General features: G+C 40.9%; 1 protein-coding gene across 1 annotated transcript in view; it reads left to right on the top strand.

The window, feature by feature from the left end:
- Positions 1–10,284, top strand: part of RAP1B (RAP1B, member of RAS oncogene family) — a 74,715-nt gene extending 64,431 nt beyond the window's left edge. The window contains exons 6-8 of the mRNA XM_039501201.1: positions 3,940–4,083; positions 5,658–5,773; positions 9,031–10,284. Coding sequence (XP_039357135.1) covers positions 3,940–4,083; positions 5,658–5,744 — 231 coding nt within the window. The 3' untranslated portion in view covers positions 5,745–5,773; positions 9,031–10,284. The remainder of the gene's footprint in view (positions 1–3,939; positions 4,084–5,657; positions 5,774–9,030) is intronic.
- The last annotated feature ends 9,356 nt before the right edge of the window (positions 10,285–19,640 follow it).

Genomic DNA, 19,640 nt, shown 5'->3' with positions numbered 1-19,640 from the left:
CTGCATTTTGAAAAGATCACTGTACATAAAATCTCATTTTAAATGAATAGCTGTATTTCAGGGCTTTTCCAAGTGTATTTGAAAGGTACCTCAGGAAATCTAGTGGTAAAGCAGCTTCCAGTCTATACCAACCATATCATTTTAAAATGTGATGTGGAACCTGCTACACTGATCAGCTTAGTTTCCCCCCACCCTTAATTCTTAGCCTCGTAACCTTCTCATCAGTATGTTTATGGGTTACTGCTTTTTATTCCACAAGAAGTGGGATGTGTGGAGGAAAAATCTGGGTTACTTATTGGGAACTGAAGTTCTTCAAATAGGATGAATGTGTTAGGATTAGCTATCTGCTCTATTTGCTGTTCCCAAATCACTTCAGATTATTTACATCTGACAGATAATGGAAACTGAAGCGGGAACATGTCCCGTGTGTTTGTATATAGGTGTGGGGTGCCTGGCACTCAGTGTGCATCAAACTTTCCTGAAACTTAGTTCCCAGCAACTCCTGGGTCCACTAGCAGTGTGCACAGGCAAAGAGTGGGGATTATGGACATTACCCACTTTGAAAACTCCAGTTACAGGTAAGTAATTCAGCTATTTGTCATTAATTCAAGGTCAGAAACTAAGTATGTTGCATAAGCTTGGTTTCACTTCAGATACTTGAATAACACAGCCTTCTCTGAGTGTTTGCCCCATAATGCATTATTGCAGTCCTTTTAGGAAAGAGATACTTGGGGGAAGACAGAGCAGTGCAGAAGCAAATTTTCTCTGACAAGGCTAAAAGAATTTGGCAAACAGCTTTGAGTAAGTTGCATCAAAACTGTTCTCTCCACCAAATCAGTTGGAAAGCTTAGAATGCCATAACTAAGTTCCACAGCCATGTATTTTCTACCAAATGATAATATAAACTACTTTTTAGGGCTGTCAAGCAATTAAAAAAAAACGGTTAATCCTACATTTAATCGAACTGTTAATAATAGGATACCATTTATTTAAATAGTTTTGGATGTTTTCTACGTTTTCAAATGTATTGATTTAACTTACAACACAATACAAAGTGTACAGTGCTCACTTTATATTTTTTATAACAAATTTGCACTGTAAAAGAGTATTTTTTTCAATTCACCTACTATAAGTATATAGTAGTGCAATCTCAATAATGAAAATTGAACTTGCAGTTTTTTGTAGATAATTCTACATCTGTATCGAAAAACAAACCATGTAAAAATTTGGAGCCTACAAATCCACTCAGTCCTACTTCTTGTTTGTCTGAGCAACTGGCTGAACAAGTTTACATTTGCAGGAGATAATGTTGCTTGTTTACAGTATCACCTGAAAGTGATAATAGGTGTTCGCATGGCACTGTTGTAGCTGGCATCGCAAGATATTTATGTGCCAGATGCACTAAAGATTCATATGTCCTTCATGCTTCAACCACCATTTGAGAGGATGTGCATCCATGTTCATAAGTGGTTCTCCTTGATAACCATCCAAAGCAATGCTGACCAACGCATGCTCATTTTCATCATCTGAATCAGTCAGATGCCACCAGCTGAAGGCTGATTTTCTTTATTGGTGGTTCGGGTTCTATAGTTTCTGCATTGTAGTGTTGCTCTTTTAAGACTTCTGAAAACATGCTCTACACCTCATCCCACTTAGATTTTGGAAGGCCCTTCAGATTCTTAAACCTTGAGTCGAGTCAGGTAGCTATCTTTAGAAATCTCACATTGGTACCTTCTTTGCCTTTTGTCAAATCTGCAGTGAAATTGTTCTTAAAACGAACATGTGCTGGGTCATCTGAGACTGCTATAACATGAAATATATGGCAGAATGCGGGTAAAATAGAGTAGGAGACGTACAGTTCTCCCCCAAGAAGTTCACTCACCAATTTAATTAATGCATTATTTTTTTTAACAAGTGTCATCAGTTATGGAAGCATGTCCTCTGGAATGGTAGCCGAAGCATGAAGGAGTATATGAATGTTTAGCATATCTGACACGTAAAGACCCTGCAATGCCAGCTACAAAAATGCCATGCGAACTCCTGTTCTCACTTTTTAAGGTGACATTGTAAGTAAGAAGAGGGCAGCATTATGTTCCGTAAATGTAAACAAACTTGTTTGTCTTAGCTATTGGCTGAACAAGAAATAGGATGAATGGACTTGTAGGCTCTAAAGTTTTACATTTTGTTTGAGTGAAGTTACGTAACAAAATGCAACTTACACACACAAATCTACATTTAACAATAGAGATTTCACTACAGTACTTATGAGGTGAATTGAAAAATACTATTTCTTTTGTTTGCCAAATATTTGTAATAAAAAATAAACATAAAGTGAGCATTGTATACTTTGTATACTTGTAATTAAAATCAATATTTGAAAATGTAGGGAAAAAATCCAAAAATATTTAATAAATTTCAGTTGGTATTGTTTAACAGTACAATTAAAAATTGCAATTAAGCGAGATTAATTTTTTTTAGTTAATTGTGTGAGTTAACTGCCATTAATCAACAGCCCTACTTTTGTATTTTCCAAGGACACTCCTAATTCTGTTTTGCAGTTTTTTTGCAGAGGGGGCAAATAAGCCTACCCAAAAAAAAAAAAAATTGGGTACAGTTGTCATGGGATAAGAGGGAAGATCCTTTCATGGATTTAGAACTGGTTAAAACAGGGAACAAAGGGTAGAATAAATGGTAAATTTTCAGAATGGAGAGGGGTAACGAGTGGTGTTCCAAGGGTCAGTCCTCGGACCAATCCTATTTAACTTATTCATAAATGATCTGGAGAAAAGGGTAAACAGTGAGGTGGCAAAGTTTACAGATGACACTAAACTCCTCAAGATAGTTAAGACCAAAGCAGATTGTGAAGAACTTCAAAAAGATATCACAAAACTAAGTGATTGGGCAACAAAATGGCAAATGAAATTTAATGTGGATAAATGTAAAGTAATGCACATCGGAAAAAATTACCCTAACTATACATACAATAAGATGGGGGCTGATTTAGCTACAACTAATCAGGAAAGAGATCTTCATCGCTTCATCACAGCGTCATCGTGGCTAGTTCTCTGAAGACATCTGTGCAGCGGCAGTCAAAGCAAACAGGATGTTAGGAATCAGTAAATAATGGATAGAGAATAAGACTGAGAATATCTTATTGCCCTTGTATAAATCCATAGTACACCCACATCTTGAATACTGCGTACAGATGTGGTCTCCTCATCTCCAAAAAGATATACTGGCTTTAGAAAAGGTTCAGAGAAGCGCAACTAAAATAATTAGAGGTTTGGAATGGGTCCCATATGAGGAGAGATTAAAAAGGCTAGGACTTTTCAGCTTGGAAAAGAGGAGACTAAAGGAGGATATGATAGAGGTATATAAAATCATGAGTGGTGTGGAGAAGGTAAATAAGGAAAAGTTATCTACTTGTTCCCATAGTATAAGAATTAGGGGCCACCAAATGAAATTAGCGGGAAGCAGGTTTAAAACAAATAAAAGGAACTTCTTCACACAGTGCACAGTCAACCTGTGGAACTCCTGAGTTCAAGTTCAGTAAGGGTGGGAAACTTGAACAGGAGTTGTGTGGTCTCAACTTGTAATTTAACCAGTCAAGTAGTTTTTTCACTAGCTGAATACAGCTGGCAGTCTTCAGTCAGGAGAGGCCTTGGAGTGAATAGCTTGAGCTGACTTAATAAAATGAACTCACTTGAAGTATTTTGCACATGTGACCAGATCCGGGGATAACAGTTCAGTTTACAGTTCTGTAACCTGATCATCTTCAAATCAAAATGACTTGATGTAACTGTTAACAAGTAGCACAAAAAAATCTGCTTCATGTAAGATACCAGGTTTATCTTGTGCTGCCCTTTTTTCCCCATCAGTTGTAGTGATTCAGCTTCTGGCTTCAACTTTATATATAAATTAAAATATCTTCCTATTTAGGTGCCAATGATTCTAGTTGGCAACAAGTGTGACTTGGAAGATGAAAGAGTTGTGGGAAAGGAGCAAGGACAGAATCTAGCAAGGCAATGGAATAACTGTGCATTCTTAGAGTCTTCTGCAAAATCGAAAATAAATGTTAATGAGGTAAGGCTTAATACCTTATGAAAAAAACAAATGAATTGCTTTTCTAACAACTTACTGCTTCTTGCTGTCTTAAAAACAAAATTTTGAACTTCATGTTAAAGTCCCTTAGATTTCAGTGGGCAGAATTGTACCCTACAAGAAATTTTACATTATCAGATGCTTGTAATCAAGACTTACCTAGCTGTTTATACCTAGCTTCCTAGTTATAAACTTACGGCTTTGGGCTTGCAACTGCTTTTATTTCTGCTTGTTACAGATTTTTCACTGAACATGCAAGCATTTCATTATTGTACTCAATTGTTCATTGAAAACACATTGGGCAGAACACTTGTTCTTGCTTTTTCAAGTTTTCTTTACTCTTGTGATAGAGATGGAACTACAGGATAGCTTCTTGGAGACCAGTAGGGAGTATCCCTGCCACAAGAAATGTCTTGCACAAATGTCGTTACCAATTGTGTTAATATAAATGATCTTTTGGGGTCTTGTAGGCCTTAAGCATATCTAATTTTAAACTATATCATAGCTAATATCTGTGTTTTCCTATTTAGAATTTCTGGAGACTACCTGTTAGCCAATAGATAAATCCATTTTCTTAATGGTAAAAGTAATACATTTTATTGGATTAGATAGAATTTCATGCAGTAGAAATGGGTAGGAATAGGATATTTCAATGTGGAAAATGCCCAGGAAATAACTACTAGTGCAGCTACAACCTATGAACTTGTTGCAAGACATTCAGAGATTGAGAGGAGGTGATATTGGGGGGAGAAGAAACCTTATTTATAAGTGAAGCACATGCTATTTAATTGTAGTATGAATTAGTGTTCTCCCAAAATCCCAGTCCTAGGACAATTCCAATTAGATATATATTCCTAAACTTTCCATCCTAGTTTGTATTTTTTTGTTATGAGCTTTTCAATTATTGCCACATTTTATCCCTGAGGAAGCTGCTGAATTAAACTTATTTTGATTAAAAATCAGGATAGTACTCGGATATTAAACGAGTTATTAAATTAGACTGATTTTTTTCATATATTTAAACACTAAATTAATGGATCTTATCAAATGTGTAACTTATACCCGACTGGTTACAAAGCATGTAACATTCTAGAATATACAGTGGAATTCTACTATAATCTTCTTAAAGGAATATTTTCTCTTTAGGAGGAGTAATTCTATAAAAAGTACATAAACTGCTTATTGCTCAATTTTGTCCACTGTATTTGACCTGAACACTTAATTACAAATCAGAACGATGCATATAGTTAATCATGTTGGAGTGTGAAATACAGTTCAAATATATGTGGATACAGGAAACTTTGCCTGCAAGACAAGCTGCTCTTGATACTAAGTGAAGTATTATACCTTACTTCCAGTTAACTGAGAGAATCTTGGCAGCTTTAACTAGAGGAGGAGGTAGAAAACAAATAGGTACCTACTCATATTTTAAATAGGTCTCAAAACATGAAGGTTAAATGTGCACATTTTTAAGTGAACAAATGCATGAAAAGCTTGGAGGCTGAAAGTCAGAAGTGGCTTAAATTGCCTAAACTAAGAACTTCTTGTGTTCACAGATCTTTTATGACCTTGTGCGGCAAATTAACAGAAAAACTCCAGTGCCTGGAAAAGCACGCAAAAAGTCATCGTGTCAGCTACTTTAATTCATAGATGTACTGTAGCTCTGAGCCAGGTAAGCTTGCTCTCTTACTTTCTTAATTTTCTCAGCTTTTTTGTTGTTGTTGACCTACCACTGTTTGTTTTCAAAGGTTCAATTATTCAAGTAATAGGAATGCAAAATAGGATCAGAGACTTTATTTGTTTTAACATAGAAGTAAAATCAAGTATCAGAGGGGTAGCCGTGTTAGTCTGGTTCTGTAAAAGCAGCAAAGAATCCTGTGGCACCTTATAGACTAACAGACGTTTTGTAGCATGAGCTTTCGTGGGTGAACAGCTTTCGTGTTGCATCCGAAGAAGTGGGTATTCACCCACGAAAGCTCATGCTACAAAACGTCTGTTAGTCTATAAGGTGCCACAGGATTCTTTGCTGCTTTTATAGAAATAAAAGTATTTATTTGAAATTGGAATGGCAGAGCCCAAAAAACCTAAGTCAGATGCAACGGCATGCATATAAGATATGCCTCTGATGGACCAAAATCTTTTGCCGGACTAAAGAAACAACCTTGCATACCCATCAGAAAATGTAAATATCATATGAGATATCTTAAAGCATTAAATGTAGCTAGCCAAAAGTAGGCAGGCTTGTATGAAGTCTGATTAAACAAAATGTATCTTACCAACAAAATAATTGCAGTTCTGGAAGTCTGTAGTATACTACTGTATAGCTAAAATGTCATCTTTTGCTTTGTGATCTGCTGTAAATATGTACGTAGGCTTATAGAATGTGTTAAGCTATTTTTTTTTTTTAACAACTTGCTCTGGACTGTAAGGTTTCCATAACTTAAAAACATGTCCTGATAGAGGAGTTAGTCTTTTAAAAAAAGAAATACGTTGCAACGTGTATATTTGGAAGCGAGCTATTGGACAATCATGTTTCATATATATCACGCCTTGAAACTTTTTTTTACCTAGAGCTATTGGTTTACTAGATTAACTTCTTTTAGTGTGACAATTAACTAATGCCTTATATATTTTAGAAGGCTAAGAGCAAGCTTAAGCCTGCACTTTTTTGGCAAGATTTTTGAGAAATTGATGAGTCACTGACATCACAGGGTGTCCTCAGATTTCCTTTTTCCTGGTCACTTGCATTTTCAGCCTGGGTATGGAGACAATGCTATACTCTCATGGTTGTCCTGTCATTGGACAACTGTCACCTGTTCATCTTGATTCTTTCATGTCTGTTGTCCCCCTTCAGTAGCCTGTTCAAATGGATAGGATTGCATTTCAGTAGTTCTATTCTTTCTCAGTGTTCTGGTACAGGATTGTCTCATCCCTCCCACTCAGTGTATTTGAAGCTTATGCGGGTGGAGGGAGTTTTGCTGTCTGAGCTATGGTATCATTAGTACAGTGATAATATGCCGACCTGTCTTAAAATTCAGACAGTGCATTGTCCTTTTTTTCTTTTCCAGTATCTGGCCAAAAAACAGTCTAGGCTGAGTGAAGTGTCTGAATCCAAATAAAATTTGAGATTGTTTGGTTCCAGAAGCATCTGGAGCACCAGATTGGCCAAAAAAAAAAGTAACCTGATGGGTCTGGACCAAAACCCCAGACAGCTGCCCCTGAACACTGGTAGAAGTGGCAGTATTCTATGCACTAATAATAATCCATACCCTAACTGCACGGTTTGGGCTCATCACCAGTGTAAACTACAAGCTGGTACAGAAGAAGTGAAAGTTAATCTGTTTAAACTCAATCATGTGTAGAGTTTATCCAGGAATCAAGCAACGGGAAAGATTTTTTTTCATGGCTGAGTTACTGAAATTTTAAACCTGGTGCTACAAATTGGGGGTTTGATACTTTGCTGCATAGTCTCACCACTTCAATCACTCTACATCAGAATCCCATGGTTTACAAAGTTGTTATAGCAAATGATTGAGGCTAGTGTTTAAGGTCATTTAAATGCATTCTGCCTATATTTCCCTAATCCCATTAAATTCATGCTGACAAATGGTGTGCCTATGGGGGCATCAGCAGCCACCTGGGGTTTTTTTTGGGGGGGGGGGGCAGTTGGGTTTTTTGCCTGTCTAATTAATGTCTTTATAAATCCAAGTGTCAGATTGTAGTTCTGCACATGACTGCACTAGCGACTCAACACAGTAGGCAGAGCACATTGAAAGAAATGTTTAAAGGAAAACTTAAACTCCTGGTTTTCATTGCTTCTCAATATTTAACAAGCAAGGTATAAAGATAGAAACTATACTTAATTTACACTTTTATTTTTTAATAAACCTGGGGTACTTCTTTGGGTAGGGTTTTTTTTTGTTTCTCTTGCCCATATAATACTACGTTCCCATTTCTAAATATATCATAAATTCTCCATCTGATTAGTTTTCTGAAACTCTTTAAAAGAGGCAGCTTCCAGGGCTGTTTTCATTGAAAGGGTGAAAGTGAAAGGTGTCCAGATACAGTGAATACCCACATACCTTTGGAGTATTGAGGCAAAAAGGTCGGGTAATACACTTGTACACAAGTAATAAAAATGCACTTATCAAAACGTAGTACTTTTTTTTTTTTAAATAAAACTTCAGTTTTGGTGCCACATTGGCTGATTTGGCCCATAAAGTCCCCCTTTCTTACAATATCCTCATCAACCAATCTGACTTCCTTTTCTAAGGTCCCTTTTATAACTAAACTGTGTTTTAATGTACTTGTAAAATTTTGCTTCTGACCAAAATGCATTTGGAAAAAATCTTCAAAATCCATTTTGTTGGGCTTTTATACTAAATCGGTTCATGAACCGATTTTAGTATGTGTGCTATAAAAATAATTCTCAGAGCCCTTTTAACAATTTTTTATAATAATCTTCCATTATACCTGATCCAAAATCTGTGAAATGCATCATTTCACATGACTTAAAGAAAAAAAAAGTTGCTGGTATAACTGTGTTACAACTTTTAACTTTCCAGCGTGAAAACTGAGTCCTGTGTTTCCTAAGCATGTGCATGAGCTGTTTCAGACAAAATGCAGAACTTTTTGAGAGCTGATTTGGGGGGGGGAATGTTAGTACTAGGTAATGGATATTTATAATTTTTAAAAGGGACATCATTTAAATCACATTTCTACCTATTGTTGCAAATGGCACCTAAAATTACTACTGTATTTCACTTTTAAATTTCAAGTTGATGTCACTGGGTCTGTATACACTACTGATTTAGGGTCTTAGTAAATTTTGAAAGTCGCATTTAATTCACCTTAGTTACACTGAGATGCAGAACTCTTCAGTCCTAGAAAACTGTGCTTTAATACTAATCTCCTGTTTCATCGTTGCAGGTCTGAAGAACTGTTGCCCAATTCAACAGTGCCAGCATTCCAACTTTATTAAACCTACCAACATTTTAAATGGACTTTCCTGTGGTGGTACCCTTTAAGAAGTGGATGAAAGCTACTACATCAGTTTGCACATTCTAATCACTTTCCAGTGTCACAAGAGATTTTTACTTATAAATATTCTAAGTGTATGCAACTGGTAAAACCAGAGCCTACATCCAGTATTACTGATAAGAGACATTCATCCACCAATGTTGTACATGTATGAAAACTGTGTACTGTATACTTCAATAATCCCCATACTTTCTATTGGAGAGTACAATAATGTAAATCCTAAAAGCACCACTATTTTAGCATAATAAAAGAAAGTCCAAAGAGCTCCTATATAGACTACTCCAGATAACTTTGCTTCATCGGTATTTGTAGCTTATTGTAACTTTTTTTAAAGAAATACAGGATCATCATCATCATCATATTATACAAAACCGCTTTGATTAACACAACAGCTTTAGTTTTTTAATTTTAGGAAAAACCTGTGGAGACAGTGATCTAGTCTTTAAAATAAGAGTCTTTTCAGTATGTCTGACTAAAGACATTGCCTTTAATATCTGTTGGGAAGGAAATGTCCAGACTTTTCAACCTTTTATTGTATGTTTCCTTTTCCTTGTTTACATAGGGAACAATGTTTATAGTTGTGTGTACAGTGGGGGTCTACAACAAGAAGTGTATATTTTAAAATGATTTTTTTAATGATTTAACAATTTTGTAAATCATTTTCAGGCTTCTGCAGCTGTAGATTCTCACTGTTAATTCCCTTGCTTGCTCATGCATAAGTGTATTTGCAATACCAAATATACAGGTTTTAGTACTTTTGCCTGTTAGTGATTGTTTTACATGTGTAACGTTTTGGTTGAGATGTTAAATGGTGGAAGAGTACTGTGGATGTGAATGTGGGAAGTAATTTTAATCATGTGTAATTGGTCACAGGGCCTAAGTTGCAGTAATTAACTTTTGCTGATTTATTTAACAATGCCTTGTTGCTTTGTATGAATTAACGTTTGGGTGTAAAGATTGTGTGTATATCCAACAGGGAGCCACGGTATTTAAATTGACCAACCTAATGTTACAACTGCTTTGAGGTGGCCAAATGTAAACTAAAAGCCTTAATTAAAAGTGGTGCAATTTTGTATGACTTAGCATCAGTAGTTCAATAAATTTGGATTGCCATGCAAGGGCTTGCATTACAATTATCTACTACTTGAATGTTTTGTGTAGTGTTTTAACAGTGCCGGTAAATATGGGTTGAACAAGTTTAAACATAATGTGCATTTTGCACTGTGAGGCTTCATAGATCTTAAGATCAAAAGGGACCATTATGATCATACAGTCTGGCATCCTGCATAACACAGGCCATAGGAATTCATCCAGTTTAATATGAGTGGGTAAGTGCCGGTTGATGACCAGGACTACAAATGTTGTTTAGTGTTACCTAGGCAAGGGGGGGGGGAGGGGGTTCTGTTTTTTTCAGAGCACTAGTGGTACCACATTGAATTTTTTCTTTCCCTGTGTAAAAAAACATTTACTAAAGGAAGCAATCTATAAAAAGGGTTTTTGATGTTCAGTGGCTATTTTGGGGTACTTGAAAGTGTTCTGTAACTATTGTTTGACTTTTTATGCAATGATATCTCTAAAATCAGCATGTTATGGCTATAAAGTCTCTATGAATGAAGTGGACTAACATACTGCTTCTTTCTAGATTAAAACATACTTCTATTTGATCTTGGGCAAACTTACTTATTATAATGAAATTATCTATGCCATGCTAGGTCCAGAATTAGCTCTTACACACACTTTAAAAACTTTAAGGTTGCAAAGTCAAGCACTCAGGAAATAGAATTAAGGTTGCTTGTGCCACCTTAATTCAGCCCCTTGTTTGCATATGCATTATGATCATCCATTTACATGACAATCACATACTGCTTTTTTCCACAAGACCCCTGCCTCAGTCAGTGCACAGAATAGATAGTGCTCACTAAATGAGTATAGAATCATAGAATATCAGGGTTGGAAGGGACCTCAGGAGGTCATCTAGTCCAACCCCCCTGCTCAAAGCAGGACCAATCCCCAACTAAATCATCCCAACCAGGGCTTTGTCAAGCCTGACCTTAAAAACCTCTAAGGAAGGAGATTCCACCACCACCTCCCTAGGGAACCCATTCCAGTGCTTCACCACCCTCCTAGTGAAAATTTTTCCTAATATCCAACCTAAACCTCCACCACTGCAACCTGAGATCATTGCTCCTTGTTCTGACATCAGGTACCACTGAGAAGTCTAGATCCATCCTCTTTGGAACCCCCTTTCAGGTAGTTAAAAGAAGCTATCAAATCCCCCCTCATTAATCCTTTCTGCTGACTAAACAATCCCAGATCCCTCAGCCTCTCAAGTCATGTGCTCCAGCCCCCTAATCATTTTTGTTGCCCTCTGCTGGACTCTCCAATTTTTCCACATCCTTCTTGTAGTGGTGGGGCCCAAAACTGGACAGAGTACTCTAGATGAGGCCTCACCAATGTCGAATAGAAGGGAATGATCACGTCCCTTGATCTGCTGGCAGTGCCCCTACTTACACAGCCCAAAATGCCATTAGCCTTCTTGGCAGCAAGGGCACACTGTTGACTTATATCCAGCTTCTCGTCCACTGTAACCCCTAGGTCGTTTTCTGCAGAACTGCTACCTAGCCATTCGGTCCCTAGTCTGTAGCAGTGCATGGGATTCTTCCATCCTAAGTGCAGGACTCAATATTTTGTTTTAGCCTCATTGTTCAACGTGTGTGGCCTCATGCCATTAGTACTGCAGATTATTCAAACTCTTAACTGAAGACTGAATTATTTCTGCATGGGCTTTTCTATGGCCCTCATCACTGTAATATGAGTGCTTCACATACATTAATTTGATAACATCTCTATGGGGTGAGGGAGTGATATCACCACCATCTGTAAAATGGGGAGTTGAGGCATATATTAAGGTAAAAAAGTTGCTAATTGTGGGTGCCCATCTTGATGACCAGGACATAATTTGTCAGAGTACTTAGCATTGTGAGGCACTTTGTGTGTTCAAAGCCCAGCTCTAATTGACTTCAGTTGCAGCTGTGAATTTCAGCATGTCTGCCAATCAGAACCCCTGGGTATCAAATTGGGCACCCAGAGCTTATGCACAGGTGACAGCACTCTGATCTGCTGCCACTGCCTCATCCAATATCAACAGGAGCCAGGCCCCCTCCCCTACCCTGACCAGAAGGCACAGCATCCATTGCTTCCTGGGGGCTGCCTTGCCCCACATAAAAACTTGTGTGGGCATTGGCATGGGTGGTGGGGCCCTTGGCCATTGAAGGAGCCTCCAAGATGTATGGGAAGGTCATCTGCCTGACATCAGAGGCTGCTGTCCAGGAGGTGGTGGAGAAAGGCATCTCAGGGGTGACCTTTTTTGCACCCCTCAAGCTTCTGGAGGCCCTAAGTGCACATGAACACTGCCCTTCAGTGTTCTCTTGCTGAGCCATAAGGACCCCTCCCTCTGCCATGTCATCTTGTTCTGCTGGCAGACTGCACAGCACGGAGAGCTTAGAGGGGTCATTCCTGGTGCCCTGTACCAGGTCCATTCACTGGGGGAGGCTTGGTGCTTCCTCTGATGGGTTTTGGGGAACATCCAGAGGGACTCTTGGCCTGGTGAGGAGGGCTGTCCAGCATCTCCACTTCGCAGGAGGGTGTAGGCCCTGCTTCTGCTGCTGATGCCATCTACCCAGTTCCCCTATCTCCTCCACCAGCTGATAATCCTGCTTGAGTGCAGGGGTTGTCCTCCCTCTCATACTCACCCAAGCAGACAGATGCTGCTGCTTCAAGGCTTTTTTTTTTTTTTTTTTTTTTTTGCTTTTTTTGGGATGGGGGGGTTGGAAGGTCTATGGAGGAGAAGGTGGTGGTGACATTGGATAGGTCCTCTCCTGGGCTATTTCAGGGAGAGACCATCCCTGTTTCCCCAAGTGCTGAGCCCATCTCTCTTGCACCGTGGACCACCTCCTCCCCCTCTGGTCAACCTTCCATGGACACCCTGGAGGCCTGGGTACTGGCTATGGGGAGAGGAAGTGCAGCAAGCATAAGTTGTGGGTCCAGCCTCTCCCTGTCAAGAAGCAGGAGGCATCCTGCTTGGCACCTGGAGAGCCCAATTGCTGGGCCTACTTTTGTGCCCCTTCAGAAAGCCCATCTACTGGAGCTGCCTCACAAAGCTCTGGCAGCAGAAGAGAACAGAGATGTTCCCCTCAGAGTCCCTTATAGGGGAAGCGTGCCCCAATGGAACTCACCTCAATCTCCTGGAGAGGACCTCCTCAGGCAGGGGTCTCTATGTGATCTTCCAGGAGATGGAGGCCCTGGATCTATCTCCTTTAGCCCAGGTGGAGGATGACACTCTGAAGCAGGTCTTGATCTGGGCCGCAAGTCCATCGCAGGGCCTGCTGCTCCGTTCTCAGTGTACTGCATGGGAAACTGCCCCTGCTCTAGATGATGGGGGCAGCTTCTGCTCTTTCCATGTGCCCAGCTACAGCTGGCCCCCTGCTCTACACCACTGAGCCCATTGAGGAGATGGCTGGGGACAAACAGCCAGGTTTGGGGCTTTCTGGGGCCCCCTCCTGAATCAAGGCAGGCATTCCCATGTGTACCAAATCAATCATTATCCAATCTGATGCCAAGGGTATGAGCACCAAACCCATCATGGCACCCAAGCCTGGTGTCATAAAGGGCGACCCACAGCTGCCCAGTCAGCCCCTGTGCCTAGTGAGATGGTACCACAGCTTAGCCAGTGGGGATCCCAATTTCATTCCTGATCCCTACACTTCCACTTCCCATCCTCTAACTATTCCTGAGTGTCATATTCCCTTTTTCTGGAGGGTGGTATTTGTATTCTCTTCTCGTTCCACCCATCAGGGGCTGCCGTATTCCTTCTGCTGCTCGCTTCTGTGTTGGGGGCCACAGTGGAGAATGCAGTGCAGGTGATACTTCACTGAGGTTTTGCTACCGGTGAGGGAGAGACCCAAAAGCCGCTGCCTGATGCCCCTGGCTGAGTCTACGGACCACTCAGCCCCCATCACGCTATGGAACAAGCTGCACTGGTTCTTGTAGGGGTGCCAGCATCTGGTTTTCAACAGGAGCGCCCACTCAAAAAGGGCCCCTGGTGGCTCTGGTCAGCACTGTACCCCAAACCGTCTCCTGCACCTCAACCCTGAGCCCCCTCCTGCACCCCAAACCCTTCAGACCCGTCCCAGAGCCCTCACCCCCTGCTATACTCCAACCCCCTGCCACAGTCCAGAGCCCCCTTGCACACCATGAACTTGTCATTTCTGGCCCCACCCTCGAGGAAGCACCTAGAGGAAGCTCTGAGCCTCCTCCTCCCCCCCGCCATGGGATTGTGTGTGACCCACGACTGATTTTTTGTGTATGTTAATGGCCCCTGATAGAAAAAAGGTTCCCCACCCCTGGTTTAAGGACTAGTAAGTAAGAAATAGTATTTTTTCCCACACTATTTAGCTAAAAGTTCCCGACACTGCTAGGGAAAGCTAGTCTAGCAGTTCTGAAAACCCAATATTTTTAGTCTAATTAGGCCAGTTTTCAGTATCTTAAGACTACCCCCAATTAATCAGAAGACTTTAGTTACTAGAGTGGTTAGAGATGCCACAGCATATGTTGTAAACTAGCAATTGAAAGATTGTTTTAAAAACTATACAGTTAATTAATAATTCAAATATATGTATTAGGACACAGCTGCATAGATCCTTCTTCCAGCAGGTAAAGGTTAGCATCGTTTATCAAGCTTAAGCATTATGAAGACATAAAAATTTAGAGTATTTACACAAAACTAGAGCACTTTGCAATGCATAATGTAAAACTGATTCTGTAGAATGCAGTATATAATTGGAGCCTAGTACAAGAGCAGAGTTATCACTTCTATTACAGTAGAGGGTGCAGAGAGTCTTCTAAAGAACCTATATGGTCCCCCATTACCACAGTATCTGAGCATCTCACAACTTTAATGAAATTATCCTTACAACACCCCTGAGAGGTAGGGAAGTTCTATTATCCCCATTTTATAGATGAAGAACTGAGGCATACCTCCTAAAGGGTTGCCATGGCCTGGGGTCAGTCTGAGTCAAGTTCTCAGTTCCTATAAAAATGCTCCAAATAGCCAGTGTCTCACAGCCTCTGACAACCAAACTTCTACTACTTGCTTTCTCATGCTAGAGGTATTCTAAACAAAGGGGGGTATGAAAGGCAAGTATCTGGTGCTTTAAAATCAGGCTGTTCAGGGCCCTCACCCTGACTCAGGGTAGGTGGGACCTGTTACCAGTGGCAGGCAATTCACCAAGGAGAAGAAAAACTGAATAAATTTTCTCAAGACGAGAAAAAATTGTTAAGAGTACTGAGCAGCAGCAGTACTCTTACGGTGCTCTGGAGAGAGAAGGGGAAACCACATATACATCCACCAGACCACCAGATGGTTAGGAAATGCAGCTTAAGAACTGGGTCTGGGTTGTAAGTTTTACTACGCAAATGGTAGTGGAAGGAGAAATGGTGCAGGAGTGTGGTTCACAACGATGTTCAGGAAATCATCAAGGTGTATGACCATTTAACAACTATCTGAATAGAAGCAAAGGAGTGCAGGTTGGTTGTTGTGCTGGTATATGTCCCACAACAACATTGTCCTGAGGAAGAGGTTAGGCAGGGCCTACAGAAACTAGAAGATATGGCCAGACCATAGGAATTATTGCTCATCTGGGCTCAAATTGATCAGGCTATGACCAGATACTGGGACGGTATGCACAGAGATTGCAGATGCAGATGTTGCTGCACTGCTTGACGGGTGTTTAGGTAATGAGTGGGCAAATGTCAACACTTGGTTCAAGAGAAGAGAAAGTCATCTTTGCACACACTGAAGCAGCAGAATGAGCATGCAAATAGATTTCTTGATAACCTAAATGAGCCAGAGGAGGAAGTTAAGGATTGTAAACTTTTCCTGAGCAAAATGGTCACACCCCAACACAAGCCACTGGTAACAGTTGCAACTGACAAATGGTCCTGGCATGAGCTGTGTACCAGCAAGACATGCATCAAGATATGGAGATTGTGTGGGGTGTCTGCAGATAAGGTTAGGGAAACAGCTGGAAGGTTTGAGACAAAAGGTACACAAATTGGAACAGTGGAAGAGTAGTGTATCTTTAAGAACATTTTGGTCTGAGAAGCTGAGACAGTATGTAGACACACTAAGCTGGGTAGACCACAGTCTCATGAAGAATAGTAGTTAACAAGAAGGTGCAGAAAGAAATAAGAGAAACCAGAAAAGTGATGTAAAATAACTCTTTGAAAGAAGACATTGCCACCTATAGAGCCTCCAAGCGAGCAGCAAAGCAAGCAGTCAAAGGCAAGAAACCTAACTTTAGGCAAGCTCTGTGAGATGAACAACTGCTCTCAACTTTCCAAAAAGAAAGTATATTCAATTGTGTGAACAAGAAACAAAAGGAAGAAAAAGAGAAACATACCATTTGTAAAGGATACAGGGGGCAGACTGCTAGTGATGGAAGACGTGCAAGTGACAGTGAGAATACTGCAAGGATATACTTAACTAGAACCCTTTAAATGCTACACTACCATCGTGTGAACCAATTATTACGGATGTTGATCTCTCAGAGGCAAATGTCAAGGCTCCAATGCTGAAGATGGTACCTGGAAAAGCAGCAGGACTGGACAAGGTCACAATAGAAATCATCAAAGTCTTGAGAGAGGTTGGTGTATGCTGGCTTATATGAGTCCTGCATGAAGTCTGAAAAGAAGAAAATCGCAAGAGAGTGAAGAAAGTCCACACTGGTATTGATATACAAACAAAAATGTGACATACAGGACCATTCAGAGTACCAAGGAATTAAGTTGCTATCCCACTGCATGAAACTGACCAAGAGAATCATATACTGTCGCATTTGCTGAATAAAGGAGCCCATTTTAGGAAAGAGCAGTTAGGTTTTAGAAAAGAAAAAGGGACAATAGGTAGTGTGGTCATTGCTAGACAGTTGATGGAGGAGAAGCTGGAAGGAAACATTGAGTATGGCTGGGCTTTCATCGACTTCGAGAAAGTATCCAACAAAGCATCTGGGTGACTGCTGGTGCCTCTGCTACAATTCTATAGGGTACTGGAGGATCTTGTCCAGATAGTGATGGGTTTGACTCAACTAGGTCTACTTCTAGGGGTTACAGAGCTTGGTGGAGTAGCCTTTTAGTTCTTTATAACTGACAGATGGTGATACTTGCATAGTTTTTAATACTATTAAGTCTAAAATGTACAATTATCATGTTTATGATGGTAGTGCCTGGGGGCCAAACAAGAGTAGACTCCATTGTGCTAGGCACTGTACATACATAGAATTTAGTTTATGGGAGCTGGGATTTCAAGTATGGGTATGCATATACCTTTTCCCACCCAAGAAGTTACCTATTATTACAAGTTGTAAATTATGTTAAAACATCCTTCCTATTTTATCAACATCTTATTATTAAACCAACTGCGCATCTGTTGTATCAATCAGTCAAGGCACGAAAAAGCTTCAGCAGGACTTTATTTTTACAGTGGAAACCTCTTTACCAAGCTGCTGCTGCACGCTCTGCAACTCTCACTCCGCCTCCTCAACTCCTCCCCCCTCCTCCCTGTTTCCTGTCCTTTCAGACTCCCAACAGCCAGTGCTCCCAGTTCTAATCATTACAAGCACATCTAAACACCACAGCATCTGGTACCTTTCTGCAAGATATGAGATACCCGAGATAAGAGTAAAATTTTCATTTAGTTTTCAGTTGAGGATTTGAAAGCATTTTACAAATAAAGCCTCAGACACCCCTGTGACATAAGTAGGCAAACATATTCATTTTACAGAGTAGAAAGTTGGGAGAGAGGATAAGTGACTTGCCCAAGGTAATAGCACCTCAGTAGAGGAACTCTGACTAGAAGGCAGGCCGTCCTGAGACCCACACCCCACTCACTCTTCCTACGTATTTTATACCTTGGGGAATAAGTATTACCTTCAGAGGAAACTTTCTTAAGAAACTAATTTAATACCTATAGATGTGCCAATTCTAGGTTAAGCTAAAAATCAAGTAGTTACAACTTTTGCCTGCTACAGTTTGTTTCTTAAGAGTTAAATAACTTTACAAGAAGCAGCAGGTAGGTAAAAATGCCACATTTCTATAGAAATGTTCAGAGATGGTCAAATGTGGGAATTGCTGGGAAAACTCCTGCATCAGTTTCCCGGTAGTTTTATACTGTTATTATTTCTTACATTTCCTAGCCAAGACTTCTTTAAAAACATGGACACTTCTAGGTGTCTTTGGGGACCCAATATAAACTCAATGGTTGCCTCTCTGAGGGACACTTTTAGCATAAGAAGAAAATAGAAATAGGACCATCTACATTCCTAAATAGTGCTGGCTGTCATATTGGGGGGAAGAATATTTCTTTCACCTAATTAGTAGAATTAACATGGATTTTTGTTTTTAAAATGGTATCTACAGGGGCGGCTCTATGTATTTTGCTGCCCCAAGCATGGCAGTCAGGCAGCTTTCGGCAGCGTGCCTGCGGGAGGTCTGCTGGTAATGCGGATTCAGCGGCATTCCTGCGGGAGGTCCCATGGTCCCATGTCTTCGGTGTACCCACTGCCGAATTGCCACTGAAACTGCGGGACCGTGGGACCTCCCGCAGGCATGCTGCTGAAGGCAGCCTGACTGCCGCACCTGGCAGCTTGCCGCCCCAGGCACCAGGGGCGGCTCTAGCCATTTCGCCGCCCCAAACACGGTGGCACGCTGCGGGGGGTGCTCAACGGTCGCCGGTCCCGCGGGACCAGCAGACCCTCCGCAGGGACGCCTGCGGGAGGTCCACCGGAGCCGCCTGCCGCCCTCCCGGCGACCGGCAGAGCGCCCCCCGCGGCATGCCGCCCCAAGCACGCACTTGGAGCACTGGTGCCTGGAGCCGCCCCTGGGTATCTAGAAGTATTTGCCCTCAAGCTTTGTTTTTCAAATTGAAATTCATATATAAAGGTAATTCTTACGTTGAGCCTTTAGTCTACTTACTGTTTAAACATTTTGTTTTACAAAAATACAGCTCCAATTGCCATGAGGAACTAGCTGTTCACCTAAAAGCAACAGCTTTTCATGCTGCAATGAATTTACAAAAGTAATAGTAATTCCTCCCTCCCCCTAGCCAAAACTTCAGCAAGATTCCAGCCACAAAAGCTGATGAGTTTTTTTTCTCTTCCACCCTCTCAGGTGGTAGTGATATTCCTCTCATTTTTATCCAATGACTCCTTCTTTCCCTCCACTTCTCCCTCAATGGCCCTTTGTTAGGTGTCTTCCCTCTAATAGCTGAATGCAGGGCCAGCTCCAGGGTTTTTGCTGCCCCAAGTGGAAAAAAAAAAAAAGAAATGCCACAATCGCAATCGGCGCCTGCTCCACCGTGCCACTTTCTTCTTCGGCGGCAAGTCCTTCCCTCCGAGAGAGACCGAGGGACCCACCACCGAATTGCCGCTGAAGAGCCCGACATG

This window comes from Mauremys reevesii, linkage group 1 (assembly GCF_016161935.1).
Source record: "Mauremys reevesii isolate NIE-2019 linkage group 1, ASM1616193v1, whole genome shotgun sequence".
In the NCBI taxonomy this organism is placed as follows: Eukaryota; Metazoa; Chordata; order Testudines; family Geoemydidae; genus Mauremys; species Mauremys reevesii.
The sequence above is the reverse complement of the archived record's forward strand: the minus strand, read 5'-3'. Positions and strand labels throughout refer to the sequence as shown.